This window comes from Equus quagga, chromosome 3, assembly GCF_021613505.1.
Source record: "Equus quagga isolate Etosha38 chromosome 3, UCLA_HA_Equagga_1.0, whole genome shotgun sequence".
NCBI lineage: Eukaryota > Metazoa > Chordata > Mammalia > Perissodactyla > Equidae > Equus > Equus quagga.
The window spans coordinates 37,249,939-37,272,906 of NC_060269.1; the positions used below are offsets into that span (position 1 = coordinate 37,249,939).

Below are 22,968 nucleotides of genomic sequence, written 5' to 3' on the forward strand. Positions count from 1 at the left end.
ATTTTTCCTATGCCTAAAACTAAGCCCACATAAAAGGACAAAGGATGCTCGCCAAACCATGATATGTTGTTTGTCCTCAAATGGACTTGGCATTCTTTTTGTTGTTTATCTACATAGACTTGCCAATGATATTAACCACCAGACAGAACAGGAATCTGACTCATTTGCAGCCAATCATGGAGTTCTAGGCTGTTAACCTGACCAGTTTTGTGACTTGTTGCAGAAGCAGAAACCAAGGTGAAACAGAGGATGGAAGCTGGCCCCACTCCTAATTAAGACACTTCTGCTGAAAACCCTATTTCCCAGTATATTTGATGCCAATAACATTTGTCACAGTTGTTCCCCAGCAGTTTATTAAGTAGTTATGGTTTTATTAACTCTTTAAAACCACGATACATGAAACTCTAATACCAGATGATACACTTGGGCACCAACATAGCTTGAACACATTTACATAAAACTAGCACATTAGTTTTCAGATAACCACTAGGTAAATGCGTCATACTAAGCTTTAGATTCCCTACCACGTGTAATGTTTGAATATGATCTGTTAATTGAGGGGAAGTAAAGGAAAGGAGGGAGCACATTCAACCCACTCATATTTCCAAGAAAATTTATCTTTTTGCAAAAGCACTGTATAACTCCTTTACACTGAAAGACAACCATAAGCTTTTCTATATCAGTGATATGTTCTCATGAGTCCTTCAATGAGTCCTTAATAAAGTGCCTACTATTTTATAATTACATTATGTTTTCAAACAGAAATCTCATTTGGTTCTCGCAGCAATATAGTCAGCAGTTATTTTTATCACCGCCATTTAACAAAATAGGAAACTGAGAATCCAATATCTAAATAATTTGGCCAGGATCATGCAGCAAGAGAACCAGACTTTGACTTCTGATTTTGGTCTCTAAATCTCAGATTCTTTCCCCAGCAGATGCAGAGAGTTTATTAAGTGTGGCACATTTATTAGGTGTGACTCTCATTATCATCCATGTGCAGACCATCATTCTGGACTGTATTGGCAATATGGTTGCACAAATGTAAGGTCGTCTTGTTTCCTACCCTCTCCAGCCACAGAGGCTGCTCCTTTAAGCAGTGAAAATATGTCCTCATGAAAGGAATGTTTATATCAGGGCTACAAACACAGGAACAAATCTAGGAAGACGTGAAATTCACTCTAGGTTCAAGAAAAGACAACTTGGTGATCGACCACAAAGGAGGGCAACCTCATTGAAAATCAACACTTGAAAACTATTCCTTTTTCAAGGGGAAGAGTGATCTAAATCTGTTGATCTGGACAATTAAAATTTCTTTAAGAAATAAATGACTAGAACAGTCATACACTCATTTGATTTTACTGCTGATGCCATAAAACTTTTTAAAATGTAATTACCCCTATAAGTAAATAAAATCAGCTGCAAAAGGCAGATCAGAGCAAATTGGGGTTCTAACTGTTGTGATTTCTTTTTTCTTTCTCTTTTTTTTTTTTTTCTTGAGGAAGATTAGCCCTGAGCTAACTACTGCCAGTCCTCCTCTTTTTTTGCTGAGGAAGCCTGGCCCTGAGCTAACATCTGTGCCCATCTTCCTCTACTTTCTATGTGGGACGCCTACCACAGCATGGCGTGTCAAGCGGTGCCATGTCCGCACCCGGGATCCAAACCAGTGAACCCCAGGCCGCCGAGAAGCGGAACGTGCGAACTTAACCACTGCGCCACCGGGCCAGCCCCTTTTTTTTCTTTAAATAAGGCAAAAGCACTACATACAAATTAAAATCAGGCTTCATTTAAAAGCCAGGCAGAGAAATGCCTTGGGCAGTATAAACCCTAGGCCTGGTAATTCTTGAACTGGGTCCTAGAATTGTAAACACATAGTGCCAGTGCTAAGTTCTAATTGCTCACATAACAATTTTCTCTAAGAAACTGTCTAGGAACACCAAGAACACCTTTATAGCCATTTTGGACAATTCATTATTGTTGACCCAGCAAAGTAATCATGCTCTCACTTCTTTTATAGAAACAGTCAATCCTTCCCCATATTTATGCTACTCCTCCGACTCAAGGAAACCACTTGAACTCCCACTAATGAATGTGATATTGTTAGAAAAGATGTAAGAACAGTCACCATTTTCACAATAAAAAAGAAAAAATGAAGCAACTGTCAAAGCTCATCCCAAAGCAAATATTCTAACCTTTAAAATATCTGTATAACACCAGTTCTCTTTTCATTTTTACTAGCAAAAATATACTCATTTCCTGGGATTTCTTGAGCTCTCCAATTCATAGCACAATAGCCCCTTTAGATGTCATTTCTTTTCTGGTGAAATTTCTGAAATGCATCGGGTCTTTGAGGTTTTGGTCGGATAGGAACGTGAAAGCAGCAGCAGTGGTTGAATATTCCACTACGGATTCGTACAAGCAATGAGTGCTGAGTTACCTAGCTGTCACCACTCCCTGCCATTCTTTGTCTTCACCCAGAGGACGCCTCTGTGAGGACTTACTGAAAATGACGCTGCCACTTGGGAACGTCTTTGGAAGAACCAGAAAAGCATTCAATTGCTACAGAACATATCTGAACAATGGAGTAGTTTTCATTATTATCTAAGAATGAGGTTGGGCACTTTAAATGCCACCATTTTTCTGAAAGATCACAGTTCTTCATGGAAATAAAATAGCCTTTCAAAGCAGCAAGCATTAGATCAGTTTTATAAGGCAAACTAAGACAGAGAAGAAAAGTGACTTGCTCAAGGTATACAATAATTTAGGAAAAGATCCAGTACCACTTCTATACTCCCAGAGCATTTGGGAGATGCTCATTCCTCCAAGCACTGTGAATTGCTCCTAATGCCACCAAGAAAGAAGAAGTAGCATGGCGCATGAGTGGATAGAGAGCAAGCTTTAGAGTCAGAAAGACCTCAAATCCTGGTTCTGTCATTTACTATCCATGACAGCAGCTTGTGGGCATGTCTCTCTCTAAGTCTGAATTTTCTTATCCATAGAATGCAACTAATAATATGCCTATCTTGTAAGATTTTGGATTATGCATGGCTTAACATAGCGCCTAATGAGCAGTAGATGCTCAATATATGTTATTTTTTAGCTCCTCTGTCTTATCCTCTATTAATTGGCTTCCAATAGGAGAATAGTGAAGCATTTTCAGTTTCTTAAAACCAAAATCAGCTTATAGAGATATATAAAAATTTCCAAACTTTCACTGAGAAATAAAAAAGCAAAGGTCATTTATTTACAGAGCTACAACCACATATACCAGTCCATTTTTGGATGCTATTTAAAGGCCATACTTAGCGGTTTAGTGTAGCTGGAAACCAAGAACTTAAATAGAAATTGCCATCAACTCAATCACATCGGAAGTTCTTATGAGCACCTGTTAAATATGTGATGATAACACATTATATGTCTTCACGAATGTCTCCATGGTGAAGACATGAAGCATCTTTTTGATCCATCCTAAGTATAGTCAGAGTACTCACTGGACTTCTGGAATAGTTTTTAAAAAAATAAACTGTCTCTAAAATAATGTTTTGATTCATTAAGTGCAATAGGATCAAAACCAGATGGATTTGGCAGCAGGCTTGCTCCCCTGGTTCCCAGGCTGCTTCAGAGCAGTGCCAGCTCCAAGAGGGGATGATCAATGTCACACATTCCACACTTCAGGCATTAATAGATCCTTGGCTCCAGGTTTCCCAGTGTTCAGAGGGAATGCCAGAACACACATGCTGTGACAGAATCATTTTGGAAGCATCCATGCAGGCCAGAGAAATGAATAACTGCCTTGGGCACCGAATAGCTCAGGCAGCAGCTGTTTTACACTGGACAGTGATTAGGATTGATCTTTATTCTGTACAGTAACTGTCACGCTTCACAAACACATACACACTAGGTCTTCTTAAGGCGTAACATAGGGATCAGCAGCTTATTACAGAAATATCCACTCAATGGTACATGGAATAATTTGAAAAACTACCAGGCTTGCTTATATCTGGTTGGTAATTTACAAACACACTTACACTCAACCCCCTTCATTCCATTATTCAATAAACACTTATAGAATATATTTCAGGTTCTAAATGAGCCCATCATTCTGCTGTTCAGGCACTCGGGATAAAAATGCAAACTAGATAAGATCCCTTACTTTCTAGCAGGGAGTATGGATCAGCACACAGGAAAACCAATTTGATGGGAGATGTTTTTGCAGCTACAAATAGGAGTAACTAATGCCTCTCTAAAATGGTAACAAGAACACTGTCCACTCATCTTGAAAGATTGTTGATGTCTCATGAAGCCACTGCCCAAACTATCCTTACAGGGCTTGCTTAATCAGTACCTCTGCAGTAGAGAGCTATGAAGAAGGGTTTTTTATTTTAAAAATATCTGGCCTGAAAAATAACTTATTCTGGTACAGATTAACTTATTAGGTCAGGCACAAATAAGTGGCTTCATCAGAGGAAATGGAAAGAAGTTTATAAAGATATTGACTAGCCAAGGCTTGCTAATTGTAATGGTAACTAGCAAAATAACCAATATTAACTACTTGATAGTAAGATTATCTTCTACTGAACTTCTACTAAAACAAAAGATAAAATTATAGAGGCTAAAGCATATGTTCTCATAAATGTAAGAAGTTTTTTGCTTAATCTAACAGGTCCTGCTTTTTTCTATCCAACCTCCTCCCTCACAAAAAAGATGACTGGTTTGGGAGTGTCTGGCCCATGCAGCCCCCTCTCCCCAAACCACTCTTGTCTATAGACTCGGCTGAGAGGTTGGGCCTAAATGGCCGTATTGGCACCTTATCACCGTCACTCCTGTCCTGTGGCTTTGGGATCACCTAACCCAGCCTAGGTCCATCCCTCTCCCAGAAATATGAGCACTAAGAAAATGAGTTAGATGTGTTGAGTGAAGTCAAAATTTCACATGAACTTAGGACTTGAGGTAACCATGTTGGTCTGTGTGTAAGATGAGGAGAAGAGACCTATCTATGAGGAAAATAGTCCCATTGAGAGAAGCAAGATGGCGGACTAAGTGTTCCTTGAAAGACTGAGAGGGCATCTCAGTTCCTGTGGATTTTCAGTTCTTATGAGTCCCAGCTGTATTTTATGTTCCCATTCTTGGCATTTAGTAGGGTCTGAAACTTAAAATAAGCTCACTTTACTTGAGCTAGCCCGAGTGGGTCTTTGTCCTGTGCACCCCACAAACGTATACAGACAAATGCAATTGCTAAATAAAAAATCGACTCAGAGTGACCTACTTTCATCCCCTTCCCTCCATTCTGAGAGTCAACTTTTTCTCTTAATTCATTCAAAAACATTTGTTGAATATCTGTCAGCCTGAGGGTTACAAAAGACTGAAAGAAACTACTGTTTACCCTCAAGAAGCCATTCATGTTCATGTTCACACGCTGGCCCTCTTCACTACCAATCTCTTGCTACTTGATGAGCTCAATTTGAAGCATCCCACTCTCTAATCGCCACCTATTTTTTCCAAGTTATTCCCTATCACCAACACTTTTTGACCCCTACCAGGACCTGTAATTCATTAATACTACCACATTTTCACTGTCCCTTACCACCTTCATATCTTAGCCAGTTTAAAATCCAAAGTCCAATCTTTATGATCACCCTGTCTCATAGATTCTCAACTCCATTGCCCCCTCTCTCATTTTGTCATCTCCATTTGAGAAAACACAAAACCCTAGTTGAATCTAAGTCTCCATCTATTCTGTGGTATTTGTACCCTGTATGATTGATGTGATGATTGGTCTCATTTCACACTCATTAACATGAACCCAAGTGGATCTTAATGTTATCCAGTAATCACAGTACAACTCCTTAGTCCATTTACCCTCCCCTCTCTATTTCTTATTTTCTACTTTCTTTCAAACTTCCAACACTTTCCCCATACTTTAATTTCAGCTGATACCTTGCTTTCAGTTTTGCTGAGAAAATAAAAGCTACCCTCCTGAGAGCATCTTTATCTCTGTACTCTGTGTGCCCTCTCATTATTGCAGGTAAAAATAATCCACATTCCAATCGAAGGCCAATCCCTCTACTTGTACAACAGTTCTCATCCACTCACTTTCTCAAGGACATTGCTCCTGCAATTCTCCCCTCTCCTCTTATTACAATGTTTTTCCACTCCTCTTGATTCTTCTGATCAGAAATGTTGCCATTTCTCCTATCTTAGAACAAACAAAAAAACTACTCTCTCTGGGTCTCAACAGGCACCCAATTTCTGTGCTCTCCTTTATAATGTAACTCCTTGAAATAGTTCTTATTGTCTAATTTCTTTCTGCCTATTCTTTCTTGAATTGACCACTCCACTAAAATAGCAGGTGCCAAGGTCATCATTGACCACCATCTTGCTAAGTCCAATGTCAATTTTCAGTCCTCATCATACTTGATCTATAAGCAGAACTTGACACAGTTGATCAAACACAGTTGAAACACCCTCTTCACTCAGTTTCCAGCATATCTCAGTCTCCTGTTTTGGATTTTGTGGTTTTTTTCCTTCCTCACTTGCTGCTTCTTTCTCAGTCACCTTTGCTAGTTTCTTCTCATTTCCTAGACCTCTAAATACTTTGCACCTTAATTCTTGGACTTCTCTAACTCACTCCTATGGCCATATCATATAGCCTCTGGGCACTCAATACTATCTATAAGCTGAGGTATCCCAAAGTGGTCCTCTAGTCCTCTGCCATGAACTCCAAACCCAGATACCAACTTTCTATTCAATATCTCCACCTAGATGCCTAAGAGATATCTCAGACTTTATATGACTAAAGCTGAACTCCTGGTCATAAGAATCAAGTCTGTACCTCCCATAGACTCCTCATCTTGGTAATTGGCATCTCTATCTTCAACAACTTGGGGCAAAAGCATATAGCTTTTGGATTTGTTTTGAAGGTAGAAACTTCAACAGGATTTGCTGATGAATCGGTCACCTTTGACTCTTCTCTTTCTAATAACATCTAAGAACCAACTCATCAGCAAATCCAGTTGAAGTTTCTACACTCAAAACAAACCCAAAAGCTAAATACTTGGCATCACCCTAATCCAAGTCATCATCTAATTATTTCTATTTTACAACAGTAGCCTCCGATTTTCCTGCTTCTAATTTTGCCTCTCCATCAGTAGTGAATCCAGATATTTTGGGGACTGAAACTCATAAAATTGGTGGGGTCCTACCAAAAAAAGTGTCTGTAAAAGTATAAATACAAAATGAGGTGCAAATGTGAACATTTAGAATTAGAGAAGATTATCACCGCAAATCACAAATTATAAAAAACTGACAATCACAATATTACAAAATCTAGAAAAATAACAATATTTTTGCTATTAACTCCCAGACACACCTCTATAATACTTTTTTCCTACTTTTTTGGCTATATACTCTTTGGTTACCTCTTCATGCAACAAAAATATATTTTCCATAAAAATAAGAGAAAGATAATTCAGTCTTTCTTCTATCATTGTTCATCAAATTTTTGAAAAAAATATTTATAATTGGGATGGATAAAACACTTAACCTCACCTCCTTTATCCTGTCGGCCCTGGGGAAACATTGAGGGATTTTAGAAAAATGAGAGTACAGGATTCGCATTTTACAAAAATCACTCTGGCATAACTTTGTTTAAAGATTAACTCAGGTTTAGACCAAAGGCAGGGGAACAAGTTTGAGGAGCACATTAACAATGTAGGCTCAAAATCACAAAAGACTTTCTCTTACTGGAAATGGGGTTACTGTCTTAACAACAGTCTTTAGCTTATATGAAAATCAACAAAAACCTCCATCTCAAAATTAGTAAAAAGAGAAGTCAATTAAGTTAGGCTCTCCTTATTTCTTTTATATAAACATAAATCAATCTCAGAAAGGTGTTGTCCCAGAAAGACAACTAAGATCTTAATAAGAAGTTCAGCCTCAAATGTTTAAAGTTAACTTTACTTGATTTACTAATTAGCATGTGATGATTATATTTGTGCCTGAAAAATGTTAAAGTAATACAAACGTTAGTGGTTGGGGTTAACCAACTTCCACACAGTAGGACAGAAATAATTATGGGTCCCTTGGCTATCTATAAATCACTGAGAGGAAGTAAGTGTTCCATGGCTTACACTTTTTTTAATGTTCCAAAGTGCCTAGCATTGCTAGGAGGAAATTACATGCCACTTAGTAAAAGATTTAATGACCTTAATACCCAGTTTATGGCTGTTCCTTTTTCAAACCCTCCAAAAGTTATGTAAACCTCAGACTATAGACAAATCCTGCAAGTAATTAGTAACACAGTGGCCTCTGATGATAGGAATTTATATTACTGTGAAGAAGGTACATACTCATACTTTCTCTTAGTTAGAGATACAAGAGACATGAGGGTATGGCTAGACAGAAGAGTTCACAGCTTTGGTTCGCCAGAGTAAAAGGCCTGCCTCACCACACCCCTTTCTTCACTCTGATTAGAGGAGTCAGGCTGGGCTTAGTTCCTTTGGAGTTTCTCCAGCCTGCCAACACGGATCAAGCAAGTATACTGTCCTCAGCACTGCAAGGTTTAGTTAGAGGGCATGTGCTGCTTTGTGCAGAGGGCAGGAATGGGAGGGTTGCTGCTGGCAAGTTCTGACTATGACTGGGAGGGTGAGTTTAATTCTGGGAGAAGATTCACAAGCCACAGGGCTACCTATTCAGAGCCATATTCTCCCATCAGCTTTCTCTGTAACAAAATGAATTTTTTAATCTCCCTTTGTTCAACTTCTGTGTTTTATTTCTCAATTCAATGAATTCCAAATTCAGAAAGGAAAAGGTAGTGTCACTTATTATAACCCTGATCCACTGGACCATATATATATATATATATATTTTTTTAAGAGAAAGACAGGGAAAGTAATTTCTGCTAAATTGAAAGTTCCATGAGGGCAGGGACCACCATACCCCACAGTATGTGGCTCATGTAGGAGCTTAATGTAGCTGCTGAATAAATATATTAATGAAGAAACGAGACTTGAAACAATTAGCCTATTGATCACACTTGTACACTCATTATAACAAGGAAAAATATTTTTCAAAAATGATGTCTAAAATTGTAACTCACTTTTGGAAGCACACTATATTAGTTTTCTAAGTGCTTCCTAACAAATTACCAAACACTTGGTGGCTGAAAACAGAAATTTGTTCTTTCGCAGTTTTGGAGGCCAGAAGTCCAAAATCAAGATATGAGCAGGGTTGTACTACTTCACAGGCTCTGCAAGCAAATCCATTCCTTGCCTCTTCCAGCTTCTGATGACTGCTGACAATCCCTGGCTTGTGGACACATCATTCCAATCCTTCTTCCATGGTTACATTGTGTCTCCTCTTCCGTGTGTGTGCGTGTGTGTGTGTGTGTGTGTGTGTAATCTCCCTCTGGCTTTCTCTTATAAAAACACTTGTGATGGCATTTAGGGCCCACTGGGATAATCCAAAATAATCTCTTTAGCTCAAGATCCTTAACCTGATCACATCTTCAAAGACCCTTTTTCCAAATAAGGTAAATTTACAGGTTTTAGGAATTAGGATCTGATATCTTTGGGTGGCCATTATTCAACCAACTACACACGCCTTAAGTGAAATTTTTCCTACTACGACGCTAAGGAAAGTGTTTGCATCAGACTACCAGTGAAAACCAAATTAGTTTAAAGAAAGAGAAGAAACTAACAAGTGAGAAAGTTGGGATCTGAATCTAGGGAGTTGAACTCCCATGTTCCGAGCCACTAAACCATACTGCCTTCTCAAAAGGACAGAATTCAGGGATTCACATAAACTGGAAAGCCCAGGGAAGGTTTATCTTCAGCAAAGCTTGGGTCAGAGGCTTAAACAATGTCATCAAGACTTGATTTCTCTGCATCATTCAGCTCACTCTTCCATGTTGACTTTACTCTAGAATTCTGTGCTGTGTTCTCTAGTACTTCCAAGCTCACATCACCTTTGCTGGCTTAAGCCCAATCACTCCACCCATCACTGTGGCCATGAGAATAAGCTGTTCTCATTGACTATGCCTGAATTACATGCCAGTTGAGCTGGGGGTGGGGAGACAGCCCACCCCAAACTGCACAGACGCAAAAAGGGTGGAGTGTTTCTCCAAAGTCAAATGAGAGTGCCCTTTACCCAGAGGTAAAGTTAAAGGATGCTGAGAGCCAAAAACAACAGAGGAAGGTTGTCACTACAAACAGGAAACCATTTCTAGGAAGCAGCTGCTGTCATTTTACTTCCTCAGAGGAGCTAGTTTTATTTACTCGTACATAAAGCTTCTGTACCAATGACCTAGGAAGGACCCGAGCCCACTGTAAAATATTTCACTAGACTCAACTCTTCTCTTCCTGTGTTCCTTGTCAGACGCAAAACATGGAACAAATGTACTTATTCAGAAAGCCTCTGCAAGTCATACTCTATCCTAAGATTTCTGTTATTCCCTAAGTTGTCCTCTGGACTAATAACAGAGTTAATAGAAGGCAGATGGTAAAAAGAATACCTTTCAATTGTCTTTAAATCCTTTATAATGTTTTAATAATTTTTACATTTAACATACTATTAATTTATTGAAATTTAATGAACTTCATGGCTACTTCAATATAGCAAACCATGTTTCTAAAGAAGCTATGAGTCTCCTGTCTTACTTTGAGTCTCCATCCTGCATCTTTCTACTTCAGAGCTTATCAGGTAGTAGAAAAAGAGAAAAGGCAGAAAGAAGAAAGGACTGTGCCCAAGACATTTGTCACTCAGTTATATAATTCTATTCATTTGCTACTTTTAAGAATTCTGTTTAGGTTCTTTCTTCAAGAGCATAGGCAAGCAGAAGAAAATCCCTGACAAGAAATGCGAAGAAACAGTAATCTAAACCAGGAAGAAACTCAGAGAAGCAGCTGCAATTCTCTGTGTGTTGATCTCTAATGACGTTATCCCAAATTTATTCCCTCATTTAGAAACTCCTCAACTAGAGTCTGTTTTCATACATGGAGGAAGATTAGCATGTTTCAAGTTCCAAAGCTTCAAAAATCAAATTATTTCGTAGTACTAAATTCAATATAATTTTCCACCTCATTAAAAAAAAATTCTAGTTTCCACGTTTCTTATAAATTGTTATGGAACCTGGTTTTAAATTCCTCCAAATACTTTTGTGGGAATGGGTAAAAAAACAGTTTTCATATGTTCATTCATATCATACGTATACTTAAAATCTTTAAAATAGAAAATAGAAGATTTTATAAACCCTGTTGATCAAAAAACTGTTTGGTAAGTTGTCAGTGTTGTGGGCAAAAAAATAAATGTGGCTCAGTCATTTTTCCTGATAGGTTTCTCCAGTGCTTTCTAGCCATATAGTTATTTTAAAGCATTATTAAAATTCATTATGCCTTCATTTTATATTTAAAGAAAAGAGTTGTGATTTGGAGACCAAAGAATACACACACACACACACTTCCGCTCCTTTCCAAACTGGTTAAGGAACAATCCAATATCAACTCTAAATATATTTTCTTGACGTGAATATCATGAAATCTCATTGAGTGTAATTAAAATGTTTTCATATTTAAATGATTCAAAATTAGACCTAAGTATTTTTTGTTACCAAGGGAATACATAAGTAGATGAATATTATATATTATATGGTAACTATAAACTAATATTTAATATACGAAATAAACTAAAATTTAATATTTAATATCAGTTTATAAAAACTGGTTTTAATGTGATTTCTAACTATCAAGATTCATAAATTGTTGGCAGCATGACAAAATAAACTGGTTAGGCAATACTGTAAAATATCTATATATTTGAAGAGGAAATCATTTCCTATTTTTTCTGATTTTGCTCTAATAAGAAAAATATGGGCATGTATTATATGCAAGCACAAAGAACATATTTACTAAAGATATTTGATATTATAATTGTTACAGTGTATTTTTAAAGTTGATATCCTTGGATCAAATTCAAAGAATGCTTGGCCTATTTTCACATAAGATGTTCAGTTTATAGAAGACAATGCAACAGAATATGTCAGTGTAGCATGAGCAAAAGGTACATATACCACACATGCAGGACTCACTTTCTTTCTAATCTCACAAACTTTAATAAAGTTCTGGAATTAATGCCAGTGATATCTTAGATCATGCTTCCATTCACACTGAAGTGAATATTGGGAATATGTTTAAAAAATAGATCCAAGTTACAGACTTAATATACACTTTTTAGATAAGTTTGAGAAATGAATTGCAACTTTAATTCAAATATAAACTCTAAGATCAGCACTTCATAGCTGTCTGGTGGGACATATGCAAAGTCTCCTAGTAAAATCTCTCTGACTTCAGCAGAGCCCATAGTAGGATGTTCAGGAGGACAACTGTCTTCCCTGTGCTCTTGAAAGACCCCTCACTCCTGTCTCACATTCCACCCCCAATATCTTTGGCCTGGTGATTACAAACTGCTAAAGAGAACAATCTCAAAAAAGAGACTATCATTAGAACGAATTATCCACCTTCTCTATGAGACCCTCAACACTAGTCTTCTCCTTCTCTTAATCTCCATAGACCCTCAAACTTTCATTCTTCCTTGAATCATCTCCCTAAACTCTTCACTGTGCCCTAAGAAACCCCAGATCTGTCACTGATCTGATATTCTAGCTATCTTCTCTACATGTCCCCCTATCTTCTTATTTTAATACCTCATTTTCCTGAGGGCCCAGCTTCTGCAGCACTCTCTCAAGGGGTAGCTATTCTTTTTTTTCCACCCTTCCCATACTCTAAGGCTAGAGATAAAGTCAATTTCTTCCTTGACCCTTACTGACACTTCCCAACCATTTCTCTTTTCTCTTAAAAAAAAAAGGGGGGGAGGATTTTATTTTTCAGAACAAACTGTCTTTTCATAGTCCATTCACTTTCACACTTTCCCAGATTATGATTATTCACCCTTCTCCTCACTCCTCACTCCAGTACTTCCCACCCCTTCCTCAAGCGAAGACCTCGCTTCTGATTTCAGTGAAAAAATAGAAACAATCCCACCACCTAATCTACCAATTGGCCTGCGTCTGTGTGCAGGCCCCTGCCTTCCTCCTCCCGGTACAATGGATGAGCTTTCCTTGCTCCTGTCTAAGGTGTTCCTCCTCCCTGATTGAAATATGAGTAACATATCTCACATTCTCCTGATTATCCTCCTAGCTGTTTATTTTCCACTTCCTTTGCTAAGAACTCCTCTTCTTGCCTTCTAACTGTTGGAAATCCCTAGGATTTGGTTCTTGGATTTCTTTTTTCTCCACCTACATTTACTTCTTAAATGATCTTATCTAAGTTTCTGATTGTAAATAAAATCTATACCTGTGCTGTCCAATACAGTAGCCACTCAGCTGTAGCTATCGAGCACTTGAAATGTGGCTGGTCCCATTTCTAAAATAGACACTGGATTTTGGAGACATAATATGAAAAAAATGTAAAAAGATCTCAATTTTTATATTGACTAACCATTGAAATGATAATATTTTGGATATACTAGGTTATATAAATCTATTATTAAAATTAATTTTACCTGTTTCTTTTTGCATTTTTAACGTGGCCACTAGAAAATTTTGAGTTACAACATTTGTGGCTCATAGTATATTTCTATTGGACAATATTGATCTATATATTAACGACTCCAACCTTCCCTATGAGCCCACACTTATATAACAGACTATCTATTGGACATTTTCATTTGTACGTATAATAGGCACCTCAAACATAACATGTCCAAATCTCAACTCTGCTTTTCTGCCTATTCAAAACTGCATCTCCCTCTCTTCTCCATCTCAGAAAGACACAGTTCTTATATTCCAGTTCATCAGGTCTAAAGCCTAAGAATCAGCCTTCCTTGACTCTTCCTTTCCCTCACACTCTACACCCAGTCTTTCAGCAAGTATTGACAACTCGCCATCAAAATATTCTTAGGGGAGTATTTTAAGGAACTGAGCTTGGGGAATAGAAATGAATGATGGGGAAATAAGGAAGAAGGGAGAACTAATGTCAGAATCCTTTTTGAGTGGGCCATTACTACAAGAAACTGGTTGCTTAACTGTTTGGGACCTTCTGAAAAGCTTTATAGAATGTAACCGAGAGGCTCCTGCCCAGGAAAGAAAGGAGGAAACATTTATCCTTCGCTGTCATCCTCCCTTCCTTGTTGCTCCTGTGTCGGTCCTGAGAACATTCCTGTGGGTATGCAAAGCCAGGAAGGAGTCAGGGAAGGCTGAAGCAGGAACCAGTCACTACAGCAGTGGCTGAAATAAGAAGTGAGTCCAAGAGGATTTCAAGCAGCACATGAAAGGTGTTGGCCACAATGCTCAGAAGAGGAGATTGTGAACATCTCTCTCGACTCCCGAAATCAGTGATGTCACATCGGTAACTTGAAATTGACTACATTAGAGTATTTACACCATGGAAATCGGCAAAAGCTATAAATCAGGCTTTCTCCCTCCTCCCACCATAGCCAGCTGTTAAACATTTGCTAGCACACTGCCGACTACAAGGTTCTTTTTTTCAGACAGCCACAGCTTATCCATCTCTAGCTCCTTCTCAGAACTGCAGCCACATTAGTTTTTTTTGCACTTCTTTTAAAGCACTACTGTGCTTCCCTCACTTAAACCATTGCAAACAGTTTTCCCATGGCCTAGAATTCCAAGCAGGAATTACTCCTTGTCTGAGTAATTCCTCCTCATCTTTCATATCTTAGCTCAAATGTCATTCCCTCTAGGAAGATTTTGCTGACAGCCAGTCCAGGTCCAATTCATTTGTGGTGCACTCTCAATCTGTATTTAAGTGATTATTTAATTTATATCTGTTTCTCCAGCTAGACTACAAGTTCCATGAAGAAGCAAGTTATGACCCTTTTTTTCTCACTCTTGTATTCCCCATGCTAAGTTTTGCATATTTAGTGGAGTCTGAACAAATGTTTTTCAATCAACAGATATTAAAAGCACTTTTACCACACTCCCATGAGTGAAACTGCAATGGATTTAAGAGTATGGAAAAACACTCGGCATATTTGAAAATGTGGGGAGCCACATTGTGGGGAGAACACAAGACATTTTTATGAATGTGTATCACTTCCCACTATAATCCATTGAACCAAATCTCTGTCACATAGCTCCACCTACCTACAAGGAACATGAGGAATGTATTTTAGCCGAGTACCCAAGAAGAAAAGGATATAATAAGTTTGATGAGCATCTAGCCAGTCTCTGCCACAGTACGCCCTTTTAAAATCAAATATCCATTCATTTTTGCTCCCTGACAAAATACACTTTTCCTCTCCCCGAAGGAGACAACCCAAAGGTCTACCAAGGCACTGTATTCAGCTCAGAGTCCAAGACCTATGGCTGTTTGTCCATCAAGGTCCAGATGTGACTCTTTCTGGTCCAGTAATAATTTGTACCAAATACAAAAATTATTTCCACCTTCCCTCAAAAGCTCACAACATCCAGTACTGGAGCAGGTATAAGATAACCTCACTAAAAACTCCACTAGTGAAAGGGAAAAAGAGAAGACACATAGCAATCACTAGACCAAAGAAGTTATAGAATCCTGCTGGGGAGTCAGTCACTGAGAAGCCCTCTAAGCTGGAGGTGGGGAACTTCTTTGAGTAGACAATGATTCTGTTCTGGGAGGCATTCCCTCATTCATTTTCTTTTTAGTGACCCCTGGATCCACTCTGGGATGTTTTTGCCTTGCTCCTTGGCCACAGCATGTTATTATCCTGCTTAGAGACTGCACAATTTTTGTGGTCCACTTCCAGAGAAAGCCAGGTTATTTTACTTTTGAACAGTCAATTCAATCAAGGTTCATGGGTTCTTTGGCAATGAAATTCTCTAAAATATTTGGTAGATTTTTTTAATCTATTTTCTTCCAATTAATTCTACATGCCAATAAGCACATTCAAGGTTCACCTTTTATATATGGTTTTAAAATCTCCTTTGTATCTTCACTTCTTTACTTCTTGCCTTAGTCTCTCAACTTAATAGTAAGTGCCTTGAGGTTATCTGAGATAATGGGCTGGGTTGAGAAAGACACACTCTTAATATGATTTTTGATGTAATGAGAAGTCTTAGTAGACATTTGCTCAACACCAAGGACCAGATACCTGGTATCTCTCTATGCCCTTTCATTTCTGCTTGCAAACCAGCCAATACTTTTATTGATTCATCTCTTTTTTATAACAACTTCCCAAAGGCAGCCAATAACCACCAACTTTTTTTAATAATGCTGTTTCCCAAATTCTTCACCTAAAGCTACAAAGCTCAGTAGATACATGGTCTAGATTCCGACTTATTGCTGGTGGCAGTTTTACTATACCTAATATGCATCTCCAAACCTTTAACTTGCTTTGTCTGTTTCTGTGCTGCCACCTAGTACAAACCATAAGCCAATGAATTCCACAGCTCTTCCCTGTGTCTTATGCTTCACCTTATTGTTGATCAAATCTAGATAACTCTACTTCTCAAATATCTCTAAAGTCTCTCCCCTCAGTTTTATCCCCAGTGCCACTACCTTAATTCAAGTCATCCTTTCTTATGTGAATTACTGTCTCCTCATTGGTCTCTGTGGCTCCAGAATTCATCATACCTCATCTCTGCTGTCAATAAATGTTCTAAAATGCAAATGTGATCGCTGCAACTTTTCTTTAAAACATCTGGATAGTTCTCCATACTTTTAGGTTAAATTCAATGTTCTTCCATATCTAGTCTCCTCTCTAATTACTCCTCAATCTTCATGTTTCAGTTATGTAAAATCATTTCAGTTCCCTCAAATACATCATCATCACTTTCTCAGATATCCATTATCATGGAGATACATTATATATGTAGACCCATTATCATGTAGATGGTAGGCCCTCTGATCTGACTAGATAGGACTTTTCTTCTTTCTTGAGTTAATACTTATTCTTCAAAATTTACCAAAGACTTTAAATCTCCTGGGATTCCATTCCTGATTCCTAAATCTGAATTAGGTATCCTTCCTATTGATTTCAAAGCAATAGAGATCATTTTTATTACAGTAGCAGTCACACTATATTATAATCATCTATTTATGTTCCTTCTTCCAACCACACAAAATTACATACATCACATTTGAACTTCTTGAGGACAAATAGCCTATCTTTCATCTCTACATATCTCACATAATAAATAAATGTTGGTTGAACAAATGCATGAACCCCACAATTTCAGTATGGCAGTGACCCCCAACAACAATCTTCAATCTTCACCTCTCTCTCTCTTAAGTGCCAGATCTCCATTTCCAACTTCCTAACCGTTACTTCCATATACGTGTCTACTTAACAGGTCTAAAACGGAATTCATTATCTTCCCCATCCCTTTCTCCACTTGCCCAAAATCTGCTCCTCCCTCTGAATTTCTATCACAATGTAACGATGTCTGTCACTTTCCAGTCTAGGAACCCCAGTATCTTTCTTTAGTAATTCTTTGGTCAAATGAATTGGTGATAGCCAGGTTAAAAAAAGTAAACAGATTTCTTTTCTGCAGTATTTCTTAGAGCTTTCAATATATTAATGCTCAATATGAATCTCCAAGAAGTGAATGCATTTTTTCAAACTTATCTAACCAAAGAACCCTTTTGTCAAGGTGAATCACTCAGGACTGGTCTTCTGAAGACTACACTTTGAGAAACATTGCTCTAACATCTTTTCTCCACACTTCAGGCTTCACTACTGCCTGAATTTAGGTCCCTGCCATCTCTTACATGGGCCATGTCTTTCCTAGGCAGCCTCCTCACTTCTCTCTCTGCCACCATTCTCTCCACAGCCACTGCTGCCAATTTTGTTTTTCTAACAGAAATATCTGGTCATTCCCTACCCCTACTTTTAAAATCACCATTGACTTTCCATTACACACAGGTTCAAACCTTAGGCCTGCTATTATATTCCCTTCAAAAGCTAGCCTCACCCATCTTCCCAACTTCATTTCTTACCACATCTCTCCTTTCCCAAAACATATCACATTCTTTCATCCTTCAGAGCTTTAATAGTTTGCTCCCACTCCTCAAAATGGCCTCTCCTATTCCCACCCTATCTTTAACAAACTTATCCTTAAAACCCAATTCTAATGAGATCTCTTCTGAGAAATTTTCATCTGGCACTTGGTTGGTTACTCCTCGGTGTTACCATAATGCTTTGCTCTTACCTCTATTACAGCAATGGTCAAATTGTATAATAAGAAATTACCCAGATGTTTATCCCCACCATTACTCTGTGAGCCTTTTCATCTTTGTTTCTCCAGCTCCTAACATAGTGGCTGGCACAGAACAGGCACTCATTGGATGAAAAAAAATTCAGATGAATGCATAACATAATCAGCAGTAACAAAAGAGGAAAAATGTATATAAAGTTATGAAAGCTATGACTAGAAATGTGTTTTAAGAGGTCATTTAGTCTAGCCATTAGTCTAAGGAAAACAATATTACTTTGCTTAAATAGATGTCCAGGTTCCACCTTACCAAGTTCCTTATAGAGTTATTTATAGAGAATATACCTTTACTACAATTTGTCCTAAAGGAAAACTCAATACTTTCCAAAAATCCTTATAGGTTTTTGAAGGTACACACTCACAAATAGCTTGTCTACCCTACCTATCTGCTCAAGAACAGCACTCAGGGCCATAAACCTCTGACTGCTTTAGTTAACGGTGAACTAAACAGTCTCTGAGGACTTGTATATAGAAGGAATATCACTCTTTTGGAAGATATGGCTAACCAGTTTTGTTCCTTTAAATTCTTCCTTCTCATTAGGATGCTCTCTTCTCAATCTCCAGTGGCCCCTAGAGTTTAGCAGCTCTATTAATCATGCCTCCTACCTTTCATTGCTAAAATTTAAAGTGTGGGGTTTTGTTTGAACAAGGAAGTTCCATTACAAGCATACCAGAAGCAAAGAGTTTGGCCTGTTGGTTTGCTGAACTTCTTTGTTCCACCAAAAACTTACCTTTTGCAATTAGATCTACAGGTTTCTTGTATTTTTCTTTTACATTAAAAATGCGTGGCTCCTTGAGAGAAGGCTGGCGTGGGGGCTCCTCCAAATGTTCACTTTTGGAAAGATCTTTGGGAAAACAAATACTTTTGTGTGCCCTCTGAAGTTTTTCGACCACATCAAATGTTTCCTTTTTTTTAATCTCCAAAGGTATGAATTTGCCAGATTTTGGTTTTTGATGTTTATTTCTGAAAACATTTATAGAAGTACCTTGAACTTTATTCTACGAGTAAAACAAAAATAAATTTAATGAAATTTACTTTTAACATTAATTGTATAATAAAATTATATAATAAATTATTAAAATTATATCCACTACATACATTTTACAAAGTACTTTACAAGACATTTACTATAAAGCACATGACAGTAATCAGATAAAGCAGATGTTAGCCTCATAGGTCTCCAAAAGCCCTTAACAAGCGTGAGGGTTACACTCCACTTCAAAAGAATGTACATTTTAAAATAGTAAGTTTTCTCCTCAAATGTGCTATTTTCAGATACAACTTTAAAGCCCAACTTAAAATAGAAGTTTCCAAACAGACATATAAGAATTTAATTATTTTAAAGTATTATTATATTATTTAAATTATTTTATTATTTATTATATTATTTAAATTATTATATATTTATTTAAATTTAACTAAATTATTATTTAATTTTTTCAATCATCTTTGAAGAATTTTCAAATGTCCATAAAATGCTAACACCCCAAATCCCTCACTCTGTTCAACTGAAAGTAACTGCTCACCCATGGAGCAGGGTTCTTATGAAACACATATTAATAATCGGATATGCGTTTCAGATCCTTTCCATCACTTAATTTTGATGAATTTGAGCAATAGAAAAATAATACAATCCTAGGTCTCTGATACATAATTATCCAAATAATTATAATGGTTCTAGTCTAGTCATTCTCTGGCCCATAGAAAGAGCTATACCGCCCTCTATCCCCACCTCCAAAAAAAAGGTTTAGACAAATTCAACTTGTTGCCAACTCGAGATGCCAAAAAGGAGGTTTTAGGATGCTAGTATCACATTTTGCCAAGCAACCAAAGATGAGAATATTATGTTTATATTATTGCATAAAATTTTTAAAACAGGTCAGGTTGTAAGGCACATCTATCTAACTATAAAGACTGTGAAGTTTTTATCCCATGTGTCTACTAGTGAAATCAATACAACTTAAAAGAATTTTTAATTGGTTAGAGGAGAAAATTTAAGCAATGCTAACAATATTGATTACAAGATTAAAATCACATATGGCCAATCTCAGCACAGAGGACCATTCAAAAGAAACAAATGTAAAAATTATAATCCCCCCTTCCCACAGTAAGCATGGAAAAATATTTAAAATCTTTATTTAAAATTCTATTTTTTAAAAAAAGTATTCGAAAGGGCATAGGATAGTGTGGCACACAGTAAACCATCCTAAAATTCCCTTCTCCCACCTGTCTCTCTGAAGGCCCATTTGTCACAACAGCTGCTCCTCCCCCAAATTTCCCATCTCCTCTACAGATGCTCTCCTCTGAAATTTCACCCTGGACTGACTCTCCTATCTCTTTGCTGTCCCTTTCCCTTTCACTCCTTCTCACCTTCCATCTTCCATATGCCATTCAGCAACTATTTATTGAACCACGCACAATGCTTATTGCTGGAGATACAACATTCAAAACAGATAGTGGCAGCCCTCACAGAGCTATCAGACTGGTAAACAGTTCTAATGCAAAGGGATATGGAAGAACATTCAGGTAAGCGGGTGATGCTGGGGCCAGAGGAGAGATGCCTCTCACAGTACATTTTCTAGTTTAGCTTTGTCTAATCGTGTCTAAAGAGGGATATTTACTTGAGATATTTAATCCAAGTACTTCTGTTATAATTCATCAAAAGAAAATATTAAAATTGGATTAAATGTGCAAATTAAATACATATGTAAGTAAATAATCTGTACAGTTGAAAAATTTTATTTTTAAACGCAATCTGAAATCAACTTTTAAGGCTAGTAAGGATTTCATTTTCTCTTCTACTCAGGACCTATTAGGGTTCATGCAATCATTTGGAACAACAACTGTAGTATACAAAAATAGTTATCAGTTTCCTGAAAAATATAATGTTAGCTAAATGCAAAGCATTAACCTCATTTATTTTCTTATGATGTGCAATGAGAGCTTGTGCTTCTTCAAAAAAATCTTGCTTGGTGATCTCTAACATAGGACCTAAAATAGAAACAGAAATATTTTATTTTTTTAATGTAGTTAATGTACTTTCTTAATCAAAAATGGCAAAACTATGAAATTACAATTTGGAGGCAGTTATGACTCTTGCAGAATTTTATAAAAAGTGAATTTTATAAGTAGACAGTATAAGTGGATGCAAAAGAAGTTAATGTAATGCTCCTTTAAAAAACATCAGTTTAGGGCCAGCCCCAGTAATCTAGTGGGTAAATTCGGTGCACTTCACTTCAGTGGCCCAGGGTCAATTCCCAGGCACAGACCTATGCCACTCGTCTGTCAGTGGCCATGCTGTGGTGGTGGCTCACATTCAAAAAAAAAGAGGAAGATTGGCAACAGATGTCAGTTCAGGGCGAATTTTCCTCAGCAAACAATAAATAAATGAATGAATATATAAATAAATAAAATAAAAAACATTAGTTTACAATGGTCAGAGTAAAAAAGTAGATTATCCTAAATTTTTAAAGTCCAGGGAGACCAAAGAAAACACAAAATTGAAATCCCTTCAGTTCTAAAAGTTCTTTAAATGTTACTATACAGAAGATACAACATGATTTGAACACAAAAATTACTAACAAGTCTATCTGTGTTTTCTCTTCCTGATGACTAATCCATTTAGCTGTACATTTCTTCAAGAATATTTACCTTACAATTTGTTGATAAAATTATAACTGCAAAATAAAACTCAGTAAGTTTATTAATGGCATTGGATAAAAAACAGCATTGAAAAAAATATACAAACCTACAGATGGACAACATTATAATGATAACTTATCTCATTCATATTTTCCTAAGGTTTTTAATTTATTCTTTTTATCCAGAGCTATGTACAGAATTCTATACTATGTACAGAGAATACATCATTCTCATTTAGTTTTGTCTGAGATTTCCTCCTTATATATTTCCTTTATTATTAGCTGATTCTGATATTTATAAGTGTTTCTTGGCTTCCTCCTCTTAACCTAGATTCAGTAAAATTTAAATATATTACCTATTCAAATTAGCTTTTCAGTCTGGCCAGTGTGCTCCCCATTTCTATTACTCTACCTCCTTTAGTACTCTTAGGATCAAGATTTTCTCTCTCTTCTTTTTAACCTCTACAATTTTAAGCAATTAAAAACTCCATCTTCATGCAAATCAAAACCATGGCAAGATACAGTCTTAGTCCATTTGGGCTGCTATAACAAAATACGACAGTCTAGGTAGCTTACAAACCATAAAGGTATTTCTCACAGTTCTGGAGGCTGAAAGTCCAAGATCAGCATGCCAGTATGGTCAGGTGAGAGCCCTTTTCCAGGTCACAGATGTCCAGCTGTATCCTCACATGGTGGGAAGGGACTAGAGAGCTCTCTGGGGTCTCTTTCATAAGAACACTAATCCTATTCATGAGGGCTCCACCCTCATGACTTAGTCACCTCCTAAAGGCCCCACCTCCTAACACCATCACCTTTGGGGTTAGGATTTCAACATATGAATTTTGGGGGAACACAAATATTCAGACCATAGCAAATACCACCACATACCCAACAGATTGCCTAAAATTAAAAAGACTGGTAACAACCAATGTTGGTGAGGTCATGAAGCTGCAGAAACCTTCATATGTTGTTGATGAAAATGTAAAATAGGATTATCAGTTTGGAAAAGATATGGCAATTTCTTACAAAACTTAATATACACTTATCCTGTGACCCAGCAATTCCAC

General features: G+C 37.2%; 1 protein-coding gene across 1 annotated transcript in view; it reads right to left on the bottom strand.

Moving 5' to 3' along the window:
• The window catches only part of IQCM (IQ motif containing M), a 343,964-nt gene that overhangs the window by 314,600 nt on the left and 6,396 nt on the right, over positions 1 to 22,968 (bottom strand). Inside the window, exons 2-3 of the mRNA XM_046657520.1 lie at positions 21,172 to 21,251; positions 18,991 to 19,258 (exon numbers count right to left, since the gene is read on the bottom strand). Of these exons, the coding sequence (XP_046513476.1) occupies positions 18,991 to 19,258; positions 21,172 to 21,251 (348 nt within the window). The remainder of the gene's footprint in view (positions 1 to 18,990; positions 19,259 to 21,171; positions 21,252 to 22,968) is intronic.